The following is a 16,127-nucleotide window of genomic DNA, read 5'->3' as shown; positions in this document are numbered from 1 at the left end:
AGGGTGGGTTTGGTGGGTCAGTGGGCACTGACAGGGGTTTGTCTGTGCCAGTTCTGTCACCCTGAGGTCACTGGAGAGCCAAGCTGACCACGTTGGTTATTGTGTAGGACTTGTGGGGCAGCTGCTGGAGTGTGTTTGGGGGTGTGTGTGTGTCTCTCTTTGAAGCAGGAATGAAGCTTCTGCCTGCAACCCAAGGAGACTTACTGTGTGTGTGTGTCCCTTTGCCCCCAGACAATTGAATTTGATGAGAGTGCAGGAGCAGTTCTGAGGATCCAGCCCCTCCGGACCCCCCGCGATGAGAACATCTATGAGTGTGTTGCTCAGAACCCCCACGGGGAGGTCACTGTGCACGCCAAGCTCACCGTGCTCCGAGGTAAGGAGAGTCCCCTGGGGCCCTTCAGCTCCTCCCCTCCTTCAGCTGAGTGCCAAGGCTGTGAAAAAATCATGGCCAAGGCACAGAGTCCTCCTGGGTTTGAGGACTTGTCAGATCTCTTTGCTGTTCTTACCCCAGAGAGGCGCAAATTTGCTGTGTAGGAAACAAAGCTCAGACTGGACACTTGAGAAGGTTTGGCTGGATGATGTGCTGAGGTGCCTTCCAACCTGAATTATCCTGTGACTCTGTGGCACTGTGGCCCTTCCTCCTCTCCAAAAATTCCTTCCCCAGTTTTAGGAGCAGTACCAGAAACTCCTCATTATTCTCCTCAGAAATGTGGCACCAAGAAAACCTTTTTTCATTGAGGAATCACTTACTGGGCTGGGGTTGAGATGATTTTGTATCTACATGGATTTTCACACAGTTGGCAGCAATGGCCACCTCTTCCTTCTGCAAGGAGCCTGTTCTGCCCTTCTGGGCATCTTCCCTCTTCCCAGAGGTCCTTTGCTCTGTCCATTCCCCAAGAAGGCAGTTCCCCACTCCATTCTTTGTTCCCCTGTCCCCATCACAGAGGATGTTTACATGGATGCCTCCTCAATGTCATCTGTTTGAAATCTGCTCCCTGAACTGCCTGTGGGGGAGGGCACAACGTGCAGTTGCTCTGGATGCCTCTGGATGTTTGCTGTTATTACCCTGGAGATGCTAAAATCACTGTGTGAAGGGCTGAGCGAGGCTGGGTGCAAACACTGACCCGTTTTGGGTTTAGAACAGCCATCAGTGATGTTCTCTGTGCAGACCACAGGTGATCCTGGCAGGAAGGGGTTGGTGGATAAGGACCTGAGAGCTCCCAAGGGGAGTTTAGCCTGGTTACATTTGCTCTGGGTGAAGCCATGGCAGTAAGAGCCCTTCTTTCTGCAGTGACCACATCTAACAACAATTTTGGGAGCTCCAGGCAGTGTGTGACCCTCACAAGGCCAAGGGGTAGCTCTACCTGTGGGCCAGTAGCCTTTTCTTCAGCAGTTTCAGTGTTCTGTCCAAGGGCATCATAAATCCTTTGTTTGAACTGGCAGTGAGCACATCCTTAGTACTGCAGAGTGAAACTGGTGTGCAAATGCCCAGGGCAGAGCAGGAAATAGAGCCCAGACATGAAGGGCACGTGGCAGAGCCCTCGGCCTCCCTTGGAGCAGGAATTCCCTCCTGGTGCCCACCTGGCAGGCTCTGTGCTGTCAGGATGCTGCTGCCTGGGAGTGGGAGGGCTGTGGTCCAGTCATGTCTGACAGCTTTGTGTAGGTGCACTCAGCTCTCAGTGCAGCTCCTCTGCCTGGTGTGGCATTTAACCTTCTGGGAGGTGGTGGGATGGAGCTGTCAGGACCTTGGAATGTCATGGGATGACACGAGTGTGTCTAACTGGTTATCCCATAGGGCTGGGAGTCTTGTTCTTCACACTTATTCCCATACATATTCCTTGGGAGCTGGGACAGTTTGGGAGGTGCCCCTGCAGTCAAATTCAAAGTTTGTACCCTTGAATGTAGCTACAAGGAGTGACAAGGGAAAGTTCTGCTGAAGCTGCTGCCCTCACCAGTGCCCTGGATTCTCACAGTGCTTTTAAGGCACTCTCCACCAAAAGGAATCATGGAATCACAGACCCACTGAGGTTGGAAAAGACCTCCAAGATCGTCAAGTCCACCCTGTGACTGATGCCCACCTTGTCATCCAGCCCAGAGCACTGAGTGCCACATCCTGTTGTTCCTTGGACACCTCCAAGGGTGGGGACTCCACCACATCCCTGGGCAGCCCCTTCCAATGTTTCTGGGAAGAAATTCTTCCTGATGTCCAGCCTGAACTTCCCTGGCACAGCTTGAGGCCATTTCCTCAGCTTGCACACAGGAAAGGTTGTCTCCTCTTTATCTGCATTTTTAGGTGCTGGGGGAGTTCAGAGCCCCCAGCCCAAAGCTCTGGTGCCCACAGTGACTGTGCTGGCAGCAGCCAGTGCCCTCCTCTCCCTCCCCTCTCCTGCACTCACCCACTCTCCTGTTTGCCTTTTCTCTCTTCCCCTGCACAGCCTCCTCCTCTCTGTCTCCTCTCTCACTGGCAGAGCTGATGCTGAGCAGAGAGAGGGGGCAGCTCCATGGCTGCTGCACAGCCTGGGGATGGAGGGGAGCTGGCACTGGTACCTTGGCACGCTCTGGGCACAGCAGCCTGGCACAGCTGCTGCCAACTGCACCAGGGGCTTGGTGGGAGCTCTGCTTGTGCCTGTTGTACTCAGACATACCTGTATGCACCAGCAGCATGAGAGGATTTCCTCAGCACCAGAGCAGTCCCATGAACAGAAAATAACACAGAAAAGATTTTCTCTTTTCAGAAGAGAAAATAAAATGTTCTTCCCTGGTAGATGCAGCTGCTGAAGGGATTGACAGTAAACCCCTTTTTGCTTATACACATGATTACTCCTGGATCAGACCCTGATGGAAACCCAAGTGCCTTCACTTAAAAACAGGAAACTGCAGGAGAGGAAACCTTTGGGAGCTTCTGAGAAGCAAAGCTGTGATGGACAGCGTTCAACTCTGAGATCTCAGAGTCCTCTCCCACCAGTCCTGCTGCCTCTTTGTCCTTCCTGCTCTGCTTCTCTAGGGAGCCCAGTTTGGTAGGGCTGTGGAAACTGGCTGTTCCTTCCACAGATGGCTGGACTCAGTGCCTACAAACCTGACTCCTGCAGAGCTCGAAGGAAAAGAAAGAAAGTGGCTTTGGGAAGCATTTTGCAGTTGTTGTTGACTCCAGCTGCTGTTATTTTTCATTATAACTTGGGCAGGAAGGAGGGTGGTTGGCACAGACACCTCAGCTCCCAGTTGGTGGAGTTTCTCTAAGCTCTTCACTCCCAAGATATTTATATCTATATCTGCATGTCTTGGGATAGATACAGAGATTCTGCAGCTGCCCCATCCCTGGAAGTGTCCCAGGCCAGGTTGGATGGGGCTTGGAGCAACCTGGGCTGGTGAAAGCTGTCCCTGCCCATGGCAGGGGGTGGGACTGGATGAATTTTAAAGGCCCTCCCATGCCAAACCATTCTGGCATTGTCTGTATCTGTCTATATCTACATTTATATCTATTCCATCTATATGCACAGATCCATACTGTGATGATTATTATTACTTCCTGTACACAGATTGTAGTTTCTCTCCAATTCCTGAGCAGCCTGTGGAAGCTGATAAAGGTCTGTGGGGGTTGCCCTTGTGAGTCATTAGTAAATGCAACACATTGGCACAAGCCCCAGTGATTGGTGCAGTTCAGTGTCTCAGACAGGATTTCCTGGGCCCTGACCCATCACTCTCTGTCCTGGCCAGTGCTGGCTGTTCTGAGAGCTGCAAAACTGAGCCTGCTGGTCATGTCAGCTCTGTGGAACTCACTGCTGGAGGAGCATTGAGACTGCTGTGGACAGACTTTCAGAACTACTTCTTGCAGTGAGTCCCTCTTGATTTCCTCCTGGGAAGCATTCACACATTTCACTACCAATTCCAGCCTGAAATCTCCCTCACCCGTTTCCCACTCCAAGAACACATCTGGTGTGGGCATCTATAAAGTTCTAGCAAGATCTCTGCTGGTTTTTGTATAATTTTTGGGTTTGAATCAGCAAAGGTAAACAACCAGCAGCTCTGGATGCTCACAGAGAGCAGCGAGTCCCGTGGGAGCACGTGGGAGAGAGAAACTGTCCCCTCTGAAATGTTACCTTGCCATTTGGAAAATTCCTGGCAGTCTTTCTTCAAACTTGACTTGTTTTGCTTTTCTTGTAGTGACCTGAAAATTGGGCAGCATTGACAGCAGATTAGTTCTGTAGCTTATGAATAACATCAAAGTAATTTTAACTCAGATGCCTGTAGCAGGAGGGCACACAGGGACACTTTAGTTTAGGGAACACAGGCATCACCTGTGCTATTTTGGAGTCCAACACACATATCTAAGTGTATATTTATTGCCTGTAAGCCTTCAATTTTTTAATATCATTGTTAGGCTATTACTGTTTTCATGGTAAACCTTTCAGCTCAAAAGAAACAGAGACAACAGAGCACATTAGTGAGACACCTCCCTGCATTGAAGTTGTCTTTGGGTGGGAAATAACAGGTCACTGAGGCTCAGGTACAGACATGTGGGTGGAAATACTTGTTGATGTAGTTTCACAAGGTACACAGAGCCAGGATACCTGTTGGGGAGGGGACAGCTCTAGGTGTTCATATGCTTAATGACAAGAATGGGGATATGTATTTTCATCCTGATTCTGCTTAAATCTCATGTCACTCAAGCTGCTTCATCTCTGTGTTCCTGGTTTTCCACACTGAATGAGGACAGTTGACTGTGTAGAGACCAGCCAGCATCAGATCTTCAGAGGAGAGTGAAAAACCCCTCCTCCTCTTCCCTTCAGAGCATCCTCGTGGCTCTCTGCTCCGAGTGCATGTCTGTCTGTGCACACTCACACCCTCCTTCTCTCTGAATTATTGAACACCCTGCACGCCCTGCGGGGAGAGGAGCAGCAGCAGCACCCGCTTTATCTTTCCTTATCATCCTCATTTCCAGCCCAGCTAATTAGCCAACCCCAGAGCTGGCATCTCCCAGAGGGACAAGGAGACACAGGGGCACCCCTGTCCCCTCGCTGGGGCTGGGGGCACCTGGTTGTGTGCCCAGGTTGGGTCCAGCTGCATCCCCTGGCACTGAGCATGTCCTCGGGTGGGATTTATTATGAATGAGGGATGAAATGCTCTTTCCTTGCCTCTCTCCATCCCTCCTCCTCTATTCTCTCTCACTATACTTGTTCAGTGGCCTTGAGATGATTCATCAGCTTTGGGAGGCATTTAAACTGCTGGGTCTAAGCTCAGGTGTGAACAGGGTGTTGGATGCTCCGTTTATGTGGCAGCTGCAGCCCAGGAAGGTGTTTGCCTGCATGAACCAGCACGATTTCCAGCAGCAGCAGCTGCCCAGATGTGCCCTTGAAGCATCTCCAGCTTGTGTCTGATTCTTTTGTTCCTGCAGTTGCCTGAGCTGCTTTCAGAAAGAGAATTCAGAACCCAAACCATTCCTTATTTATTCAGGAACAGGCTTGGGGAGGTGTTTGGGGACTGATGGGGAGGGTGGCAGGGCTTGTGTGTGCATGTCTTGTGGGGATTGTGCTGAGGTTGTAATTGCATTATTACAGGGAATCCAGTTGTTAGGGGATGGAGGCAGCTTCACTTCCCTGACAGGAAGGAAATCTGAGCACTTGAATCAGAGCAGTGTGTGATGTTCAGAGCTGCTTCCTCCGCTCATCTGATCCTCGAATCTGATCACGCCTCGAGTCGCAGTTGTTTTAATTAAACTCAGAGGAATTCTGCACATTGTGCTGCAAGATTAACATTTTTGTTTAATTAGAAACACTCAGTAATAATAGTTGTACCAGGCCTCCCCCAACACACACACATGTGCAAACACACACACAGACAGACCCTGCCAGGCAGAGGGTTATTCTGGCAGTGGTGAATCGGTTGATGGAGGGAAGGGCTGGGGCTGGAGGCAGGTGGAGCATCACCAGGGAGCAGGAGGAGAGCAGTGATCAATAGTGATGTCATCTGCAGCCAATGCGGCAGCAGCGGCTCCTCTCAGCTCAGCACGGCTGGGCAAAGAGCAGGAGGGGAGGGAAGATGCTGAAAGCCTGGCTGAAAGCTGGGCAGGGGCACAGCAATTCCCTGGGCCCCCTGTCCTGAGCTCACTCCTGGGGGGCTGGGGGTTTGCAGCACACAAGGGCTGCAGGAACGCCGGGTTTGGAGAGTCCTGCAGTGCCTGAGAAGAGCCTGGTGAGCTCAGAGGGCTGGGTCAGTCCCTGGATAAAGATGTGTGTGTCCACAGTTCAAATTTAGGATGAAGTATTCTGGTTTGGAGGTGCTTCAGATGCACCAAAATGGCTTGAAACTGGAAAATGGCTTTAAACTGACAGAAAGCAGGTTTAGATTAGATATAAGGAAGAAATTGTTGCCTCTGACAGTGGGGAGGTCCTGGCACAGATGCCCAGAGAAGCTGTGGCTGCCCCAGCCCTGGGAGTGTCCAAGGCCAGGTTGGAGCAACCTGGTTTGGTGTGAGGTGTCCCTGCCCAGGGCAGGGGTGGAATAGGTTGAGCTTTAAGGTCCCTCCAACCCAAACCAGCCTGTGATTCTGTGATTCAGTGCTGTGACACCTCCAGTACAAGTGTTTGTCCATACTGAGAGATCTGCATCGAGAGCAGTTCCAACAGTGTGTGGTTCTGTTTGTGGTCACATTCCTTTGCTCCATGAGGAGCAGTGTGGTTAATACATTTCACTCTCCAGTGAGTCACAATAGATCCTTTATAACTCTCCAACAATGGTCAGAGGCAGGAAACAATGCACATTTTTAAACACACAACTGAGGCATTTTGTCCCCTTTTTTGCCCTGCCAATGACAGAGCTCACAGGGTTTCCTGGCTGCAGGTGTCAGAGCATCACACACACCTTCAGCTCTGCCTCTCTGGCTTCATAGATTGTCAGAAGCTGAGTGTGAGGCACAGCAGTGTGGAGCAGCTCAAATCCCATGTGTTTGGAGCTCACACAGAGCTGGGATCTGGTATCTGGTGATTCTGCTGCTCTTACAGGATGGACCTCTGAGCACCCTGGTCTAGTGAAAGGTGTCACTGCCCACAGTAGGGAGTTGGGTCTAGATGAGCTTTAAGGTCTCTTCCAACCCAAGCCATTCTGTGATTCTATCAAAAGGCACCCACCATAGGAAGGGCTCTGGGTTTCTCTCCTGTGCCACTGTCTCTGGGTTCAGCCATTTGTAGTTTGGCTCCATTCCTCCTGATCCATCACGTGCCAGCTTTAGGAAAGGAGCTCCTGGTGTGTTGGCAGTTGCCAGGATGGCTCCCAACCAAGGCTGGGGGTTCCAACCCCATCTTGCTGCTGCTGGGAGAGCTCCCACTGGTTTCAGTAAGGGGCTGGTTATGATGAATGTTGCTTTTTAGAGAATCCCACCTCTTTGAAGTCCTCTGTATTACTTCCCTTCTGTTCCCTCACCTGCTTTGGGATGGATTCAGTGCCACAGACTCCCGAGGCTGTGATTCCTTGACACGGCTCATTTGAGATGATGGAAAATCCCTCTCAAGTCTCACCCTGGTTCTGGCATCCTCCTTGCAAGCTGCCCTCCCCCAAACACTCACTTTCTGGTGAGGAAAATGGCATGTTGCTGAGCTGTGTCAGCCAGTACGAGGCAGCTCTTTTCCATTGCACAGGAGTTAAGAAGTGGTGGCAGATATTGTGGGGGAAGCCCTGGGGTTTTGTGTGAGTTATCACAAATTAGTCAGCATTGGTTAGGGTTGCCCTCCTCACCCTCATTAGTGAAGGCAAAGGCTGCACTGAGAGAAGCAGGGGAAGCTCAGCTGAAGCTCAGTTGAGGCTCTGCTGGGTGCTGGTGCCACATCCCTCTCCTTGGAGCCCAGCAGCACTTGGAATTAATAAAGCTACAGCTCACCCCTGGCTGACAGCACTTGGCGTGTCGCTGTTCTGTGTGTCCCCTCTGGTCACTGCAGCTGGATGAGATTTCCCTCTCCTTTCTCTCCCAGTCCCAACTGTGTCTTTGACAGCCCTTGCCACGTGGATTCTTTCATTATTTCTCTTGTGTAGTTTGTTTTGTACTGTGAGGTTTGGAGGGGGAAGGTGAACCCTTCCCTTTAACTGTGACTGCACAGACTCTCTCTGCAGTGCAGGGGCTTTGCCACCCTGGGCATGGTCCTGCTGTGAAAACCAGTGAAGTGCCAGTCACTGACCTGACAGAGCTTCCCCTGGAGAAACTTTGACATGGTGACTTGAACATAAATCCTGTGAGGAGCAGCTGGGGGGGGCTCAGCTGGAGAGAAGGAGGCTCAGGGGGCACCTTCTGGCTCTCTGCAATCCCTGCCAGGAGTGGGGAGCGTGGTGGGGGTCGGGCTCTGCTCCAGGGAGCAGGGACAGGATGAGGGGAAAAGGCCTCAAGTTGCTCCAGGTTGTTCAGGTTGCTTATTAGGAAAATTTCTTCACTGAAAGAATGATTAAACATTGGCACAGCTGCCCAGGGCAGTGGTAGAGACCCCATCCCTGGAAGTGTTCCAAAAATGAGTCAGTGTGGAACTTGAGGACATGGTTTAGTGGACCTGGTGATCTTGGAGGTCCTTAATGATTCTATGACTCCATACTCCTGTACCCTGAAGGCTTTCAAAAAATGCCATTTAAGTGTAGAATCTTCTTGTGGGACATTAGATAATCACAAAATGGACAAGCAGGTAAATTTTATTGTATCCTGTGTTTTCACAACCTGTGTATGGCCCATTTACAGTTTTAACTCATCTTGCACGGGGCAGCAAATCTGCCTGGTGCTTTCCTTGGTGTGTCCATTGAACAGCTCCATCACCTGCCCTGTCCCTCTGTAACCCCTGATTTGTCCTCCCCCTGGAGATGACCAGCTGCCTGAACAGCTCCATCACCTGCCCTGGCCCTGTGTAACCTCTGCTTTGTCCCCTCCCTTGCAGAGGACCAGCTGCCTGAACTGCCCCATCATCTGCCTGAGCAGCTCCATGACCTGCCCTGTCCCTCTGTAACCCCTGATTTGTCCTCCCCCTGGAGATGACCAGCTGCCTGAGCAGCTCCATCACCTGCCCTGGCCCTGTGTAACCCCTGCTGTGTCCTCCCCTGCAGAGGACCAGCTGCCTGAACTGCTCCATCACCTGCCCTGTCCCTCTATAACCCCTGCTGTGTCCTCCCCTGCAGAGGACCAGCTGCCTGAACAGCTCCATCATCTCCCTGAACAGCTCCATCATCTCCCTGAGCTGCTCCATCACCTGCCTGAACAGCTCCATCACCTGCCCTGTCCCTCTATAACCCCTGCCTTGTCCTCCCCCTGGAGATGACCAGCTGCCTGAACAGCTCCATCACCTGCCCTGGCCCTGTGTAACCCCTGCTTTGTCCCCCCCTGCAGAGGACCAGCTGTCTGAGCTGCTCCATCACCTGCCTGAACAGCTCCATCACCTCCATGAACAGCTCCATCATCTCCCTGAACAGCTCCATCACCTGCCCTGCCCCTGTGTAACCCCTGATTTGTCCCCTCCCTTGCAGAGGACCAGGTGCCTGAGCTACTCCATCACCTGCTCTGTCTTTGTGTAACCTCTGCTTTGTCCTCCCCCTGCAGAGGACCAGCTGCCTGAGCAGCTCCATCCCCTGCCCTGGCCCTCTGTAACCCCTACTTTGCCCCCCCCGCAGAGGACCAGCTGCCTGAACTGCTCCATCATCTCCCTGAACAGCTCCATCCCCTGCCCTGTCCCTCTATAACCCCTGCTTTGTCCCCCCTGCAGAGGACCAGCTGCCTGAACAGCTCCATCCCCTGCCCTGGCCCTCTGTAACCCCTGCTTTGTCCCCCCCTGGAGATGACCAGCTGCCTGAACAGCTCCATCCCCTGCCCTGCCCCTGTGTAACCCCTGCTTTGTCCCCCCCTGCAGAGGACCAGCTGTCTGAGCTGCTCCATCACCTCCCTGAACAGCTCCATCCCCTGCCCTGTCCCTCTATAACCCCTGCTTTGTCCCCCCTGCAGAGGACCAGGTGCCTGAACTGCTCCATCACCTGCCTGAACAGCTCCATCCCCTGCCCTGGCCCTCTGTAACCCCTGCTTTGTCCCCCCTGCAGAGGACCAGCTGCCTCCCGGGTTCCCCAACATCGACATGGGCCCGCAGCTGAAGGTGGTGGAGCGCACGCGCACGGCCACCATGCTCTGCGCCGCCAGCGGCAACCCCGACCCCGAGATCTCCTGGTTCAAGGACTTCCTGCCCGTGGACCCCGGTGCCAGCAATGGCAGGATAAAGCAGCTGCGCTCAGGTGAGGCCTGGCTGGGAGCCTGGGGCCAAACTGGGACGTGGAGAGGCTGCTCAGGGTGTGTGGAGCAGAGCAGAGCCCGGCTGGGCACGGGGCACTCACTTTGTTCTTTATTTTGGGACTCATATTCTTACACAGGGAGTGTTTTCCACTTGGAGCCCTTCTCTGCTGCCCAGCTGACGTGAAGGCAGTGCCAGCAGGGAGCTGGTGCCCATCCAGAAGGCACTGTAGCTGTGATCCCTGGATCCTGGTGCTCCTGCAGCTCAGGGGGGGCTGGATGGGGGGCTGAGGTTTTGCTCCTCAGGCCAAGAACTGGGCAAGGAAGAAGGAACCACTGGCAGATGTGACCCTTCAGGCCACACACACCTGGTGTAGGGCCCAGGGCTCAGGCAGCCTCCTGCTGTCAAGACATGGTGGTGTAGGAGCCTCTCAAAGCTGGTGTTGAAGAACAGCTCGTGCAGGATCTCTCCAGTGCCACATCCCTGAGCTGGGGATGCTCTGGAGTGACCCCAGTGCCCATGGCACTGTCCCCACCAACAGATGTACCCCAGCTCCGTGGCTCTTGTCAGTTTTCCATCTTTCCCCATCTGTTTGTCCATCTGTCTCTCTTGTTTGTTTTATGTTTGCTGTTTTATGTGTGTGTGGCAACGTGACATCTCTTAATATTCACATTTTGGGAGCTGTTTTCTCACTTGTTAAATCTGCCAGTTCTCTGGTCAGGGTGTGTGCAAGGAGGGCTTAGGTGGGTTTATTTTTGAGTACTACTGTTAAACACTCCCACTGAGAGCAGCAAAAATGAAACAAGCTTTAGGAGTTTTACCTTTTGACAGAAACTGACCTGGGAAATAATTCTTTTCACATACTGACTGCTTAGACCCAGCCTGAAGAAAACACAGCCAAGGCTGGACCTAGCAAAGACTGGCATCATTTCAGCTGCTCAGAAGGTTTCTTCAGCCAAGAGAGATGGAGAGTTTTTGTCCTTTTTTTTTTTTGGCAAAAGAATGGCATTGTTGTAGGCAAAGGAAAACCAGAGGCTTCAGTGAAGCCCTTGGGTTTGCTTTGTTTGTATGAGACCTTTTATAAGTTGTCCAGTTGAGTGATAACCAACTGCTTCTACCCTGATCTCTGCTGGCTCTGGAGAAATCAGTTGTGACTATGTCCTGCTGAATCTGAACATCAGAGCATGGAACCACCTGATTCTTCTCTTGCCCTGTTTGGCAAAGGTTCTACTAAAAATAAAGATTTTTAGCTCTATGGGCCACCAGTGGAAAAGCTTCAGCATAGCTCCAGTTTCGTGTAGCTTTTACACACCTGCATAATTGCTCCTTCTTCAGTGAAGCAAAGTTACAAAGCAGCTCCTTAAACTGCTTTGTGGAATTAGAATGGCTTGTTGAATGCCACGGACGCAGATGAGATTGACCTCCCTGTTTTATCATAACAGCTGAGCCAAATGCAAATAAAAAAAGTCACTCAGCATAAATAATGAGAGGTAAACTAGAATTATCTCATGCTCTGTGACTGTGAACTGAAGTGTAAGTAATGCACAGGCAGATTATTTTTAATACATTCATCATCTTGCTGGAATGCCTTTACTCCTTAGCTGGGTTTGATCTGGTGTTTTCCTCAAAGCCACCTGAGTGCTGCATTTTTATTCCAGTGAATTGGTTGCCCTCAGAGTGAACCCTTGGCCCTTCTGATAAATCAGAAGATACCTGCTGAGATTTAATCTCATTTACAGCTGCTTTGAATTAGTGAACTGGTGAGCCCCTGAGGCATCCCTGTAGTCCCTTGGGGCAGGAACCTGTTGCCTGTTGGAGGGGAGTGCAGAGCCCTGGGCAGGTGGGACTTCCCAGTGCTCCAATTTCCACTTCCATGGCCTTTCCAAACTTGCATGTTCTGCAAGGAAAGGCCTCTGAAAGTGCAAAATATTACCATTAGGGTCATCTGGACTGTGTCAGCACTTTGGTGTGTGGAAAAGGGCTGTTTAACACCATGGCAGAGCAGATTCAGGCACAGATTTGTGACTGGAGTGTGAGGTGATGACTGTTGGAGCTGCTGAAGTCAGAACTTAATTCAATACATTTGTCTTTGCAGAAAACAAACTTTGCTGCCCCAAGTGTGGCACTGGCACACACCAGGGCATGGAATGCTCCAGGGCACTGCTAATCAGCTTCAGAGTCTTTCACCTACAGGTCACCAGTGGAGCCCCTGCCAACCTTGGGGTCAGCAGTGCCACCCAGCTGAGGGTGTGTGAGAGCCCCTCTGGGCAGAGGGTGCAGGAGGAGCAGTGACCCTGCTGCTAAACCACAGCCCCAGCCCTGCACTTTGTGCTAACACAGATAGGAAATATAGAAAGAAATTCCCCCTGGGAGGGTGGGCAGAGCAGCTGTGGCTGCCCCAGCCCTGGGAGTGTCCCAGGCCAGGTTGGACAGGGCTTGGAGCAACCTGGGCTGGTGGGAGGTGTCCCTGCCATGGCAGGAGTGGCACTGGATGGGTTTGAGGCCCCTTCCAACCCAAACCAGTCTGTGATTCAGTGTAGAAGCCACTGACTGTGTTGTCCCTCAGCATTTCCCTGCATTGCTCCAGGATGGAGTCTGGCCAGGCTGAGGGAGCAGCAGGACAGGCTGGTCCCAGATTCCCCCTTGGAGGTGAAGCCACCAGGGTGGCACAGGAGGTCAAGAACTGAATTTTTTACCAATATGTGAGTTAGTGGCAAACATGCAAATTAGGTCATTAAAAGGAACAAGTGAAATGTCATACATGGAGCTCTGAGAAACCAGGAACTGTGTCCATGTTTGATTCTCATTTGTATGAAATCTGTTTGCCTGGCAACATAAACAGACCCCTGAGACCACATCATTATATTCCCATTATCCCAGAGACCCTTTTGTGACAAGGGTCTTCAATCTAAGCAAGAAGCAGGTGATATGGCACTAACCAGAGTGGCTTTTCTCTCTCAGGTGTTTCAGCTCCCCCTTTCCATCTCCAGAGACACTTCCCAAGCAGTTGGAAATCTTGTAATGCTTGGGGGGTTTGGCTGAGTGAAAAGCTGAATTGTCAGACAGAGCAGAGTGAGAAGAAGCTTCCTGTAGACATCATGGACACCTCAGAGACTTGGGTTGTACAGGAGTCTGAGTGGTCTTGGAAAATGGATATTTCTGCTTGTCTTGGGGCATTTCAGGCAGAAGGCACAGACAATGTCCAGCCGTGCCCTCCAGGGGGAACACACAGGGCAACCTCCAGCCACCTCCTCACCTCAGAAACACTAAAACCTTTTGTGTCTTATGTGTGTCTTCTGTTTTCTAAATAACTGGCTATAACAAGCTTTTCTTTTCTTTTTTTTTCACTTTTTTAACGTTCAGAGACCTTTGGTAAGTTTGTTCAATTAAAAAAAAAAATTAAAAATCAAACCAAAAACCCCCAAACCTGCTAATGTGCAGATTTGTAACCCTTGCCCTTTAAACTAATTCCTTTGTAACAGCTTCTTGAGAGGCATGCTCTGCATTTTTCTACTAACTCTTTCAGTAGGGATGTTCTGCCCTCTAAATTAATTTCTGCAGGGGTATTGCAGGCTACAAAAAAAAAAGAATAGTAATAATAATTCTAATTAATTTATCTGTATAAAGAGATAACAGCTAAATATAAAGCTCCTAACATTGGATAGATTTTATTTTTTTTTGGTCTCTTAGCAACAGTTGTCCTGGAATTCCCCAACCACACAATAGCTTGTACCCTGGAACTGTGATAATTGTGTTCACACCTGCAGGAGGTCCTGGAGTTTCACATCTATCCGAGTTATTGGCATTTGCAGCAGGGAGAGCTGGGGCTGCAGCATTTCCAGATTGCAGCTGGGAGGCCCAGGCTGTGGGGAGGGGTTGAGGAGGAGGAGCCCCCTTTGCCCCTGGGACCCCTCTCCATGCCCAGGGAGGCAGGAGATGCCTGCAGAGCTCTGTGTGCCCAGTGCCCAGTGCCCTCCTTGTGTGCCCAGTGCCCTCCCTCTGTGTCCAATGCCCTCCCTCTGTGTCCAATGCCCTCCCTGTGTGCCCAGTGCCCTCCCTGTGTGCCCAGTGCCCTCCCTCTGTGTCCAGTGCCCTCCTTGTGTGCCCAGTGCCCTCCCTGTGTGCCCAGTGCCCTCCCTCTGTGTCCAATGCCCTCCTTCTGTGTCCAGTGCCCTCCCTGTGTGCCCAGTGCCCTCCCTCTGTGTCCCGTGCCCTCCCTCTGTGTCCAGTGCCCTCCCTGTGTGCCCAGTGCCCTCCCTCTGTGTCCAATGCCCTCCTTCTGTGTCCAATGCCCTCCCTGTGTGCCCAGTGCCCTCCCCCGTGTTCCCAGTGCCCTCCCTCTGTGTCCAATGCCCTCCCTCTGTGTCCAATGCCCTCCCTGTGTGCCCAGTGCCCTCCCTCTGTGTCCAATGCCCTCCTTCTGTGTCCAATGCCCTCCCTCTGTGTCCAATGCCCTCCCTGTGTGCCCAGTGCCCTCCCTGTGTGCCCAGTGCCCTCCCCCGTGTTCCCAGTGCCCTCCCCGTGTGCCCAGTGCCCTCCCCGTGTGCCCAGTGCCCTCCCTGTGTGCCCAGTGCCCTCTCCCGTGTTCCTGAGCTGTCAGAGCCACAGCTGCCCGTTGGATCCTGCCCTCCAGAGCTGCAGGAGCCCCTTGGTGATTCCTGTGTGTTTGGAGCACAGAGCTGTGCCCAGCCCTGGGCAGAGCAGCTCAGCACACACACACACACATGTTCCCACACGTGGCCTGACAGAAGGTGGGGATGTGTCGCTGTCACTGCCATGGCAATGGGGACTGTCCCCCTCTCCCTCTTTTCCAGGCTTGGAGAATCCGTGGGCAGCTCAGCATGTGGGAAATCAGAGGGAGGGATGGTGGAGAGCAGCCCCCCATCCTCTGTGGCACAGGGGACACCTGCATGGGGAATTCTGCCTGGCACCATCTTGGGCATTTATAATCCAGAGACAAGGCCTTTAAGCTGCCTTTTGCCTCTGCTGCTAAAGCCTGGGCTGGCCATCTGGGCTCAGGCAGCCTCGAAATTTGCCCTAAATAGGCAGCTCTGCAGCTCCTGGGAGGGCTGGGGAAGGCAGTAGGAACAGTTTGCACGTGGCATCTCAGAACCAGCTTTTCACTGGGAAATCAGCAGCCAGTGTGAGCTGTTCCTCCTTCAGTTCTCCTGCAGAGCTGGTGCCCTTGCTCTGCCCTGGACAGTGGGCACCTCCTGCACTCCCTCTTGCTCACCAGGCAAGTCAGGTACTGAGCTCAAGTGCCCCCTCTCCCCACCACGACCCTGTGCCAAACCTTACAGGACCTGTCAGAGTTCCTCTGAATAATTAATCAAGTTCACACCCTCCTCCAGCACCATTCCTGCTGCCTCTGTGTTGAACACGAAGCTGGTTAGATGTGAAACTCCAACAGGGAAAATCTGCCATCTGTGTCTGTGCCACCACCCAAACTGCTGCTCTTGCCATGCAAGTTCCTGTAGCTCATGGTGACTCAAATTCTGTCCACCCATCCCCGGTGTGGGGCATCTTCTAAACCTGTTTTGCTCCTCACCTGTGTGCCAGAGTCAGACCTGGAAGCCCGAGGTGCCATTGCCTGGCTCTCCTTGCTCTGCCAGAGCTCTGTCTCCAGCACAGTCTGTCTGCAGGAGCTGCTGACAGCCCCTTGCCAGGGGCAGTGCTGATGCTCAGAGGGAGCAGGGACTGACTAACCTGCAGTGACACAGGAAGGTAACACTGCTGTGGTGTCTGTGCTTGCACAGCTCTTATTTCCAGCATGTTTCTCCTGTCAGAGAGAGAACCTTTGCAGGAAACTGCCAGGCTTAGCTGAGGCCAAAGAAACTTTCGAGTCGTGGGTGATGTTTGGGTCTCTTCCCCTCCTCTCCCCTCTTCCCATTA

The 16,127-nt window shown here is 52.3% G+C and overlaps 1 protein-coding gene across 15 annotated transcripts in view; it reads left to right on the top strand.

Annotated features, from left to right (window-relative positions):
* The window catches only part of PTPRS (protein tyrosine phosphatase receptor type S), a 164,050-nt gene that overhangs the window by 81,766 nt on the left and 66,157 nt on the right, over positions 1-16,127 (top strand). For all 15 annotated transcript variants that reach the window (XM_071578000.1, XM_071577996.1, XM_071577994.1 and 12 more), the window contains 2 exons: positions 232-373; positions 10,051-10,239. In XM_071578000.1, coding sequence (XP_071434101.1) covers positions 232-373; positions 10,051-10,239 — 331 coding nt within the window. The remainder of the gene's footprint in view (positions 1-231; positions 374-10,050; positions 10,240-16,127) is intronic.

Source organism: Pithys albifrons, chromosome 27 (genome assembly GCF_047495875.1).
Source record: "Pithys albifrons albifrons isolate INPA30051 chromosome 27, PitAlb_v1, whole genome shotgun sequence".
Lineage (NCBI taxonomy): Eukaryota > Metazoa > Chordata > Aves > Passeriformes > Thamnophilidae > Pithys > Pithys albifrons.
Note: the sequence above shows the minus strand (reverse complement) of the source record. Positions and strands in the feature narration are given on the sequence as shown.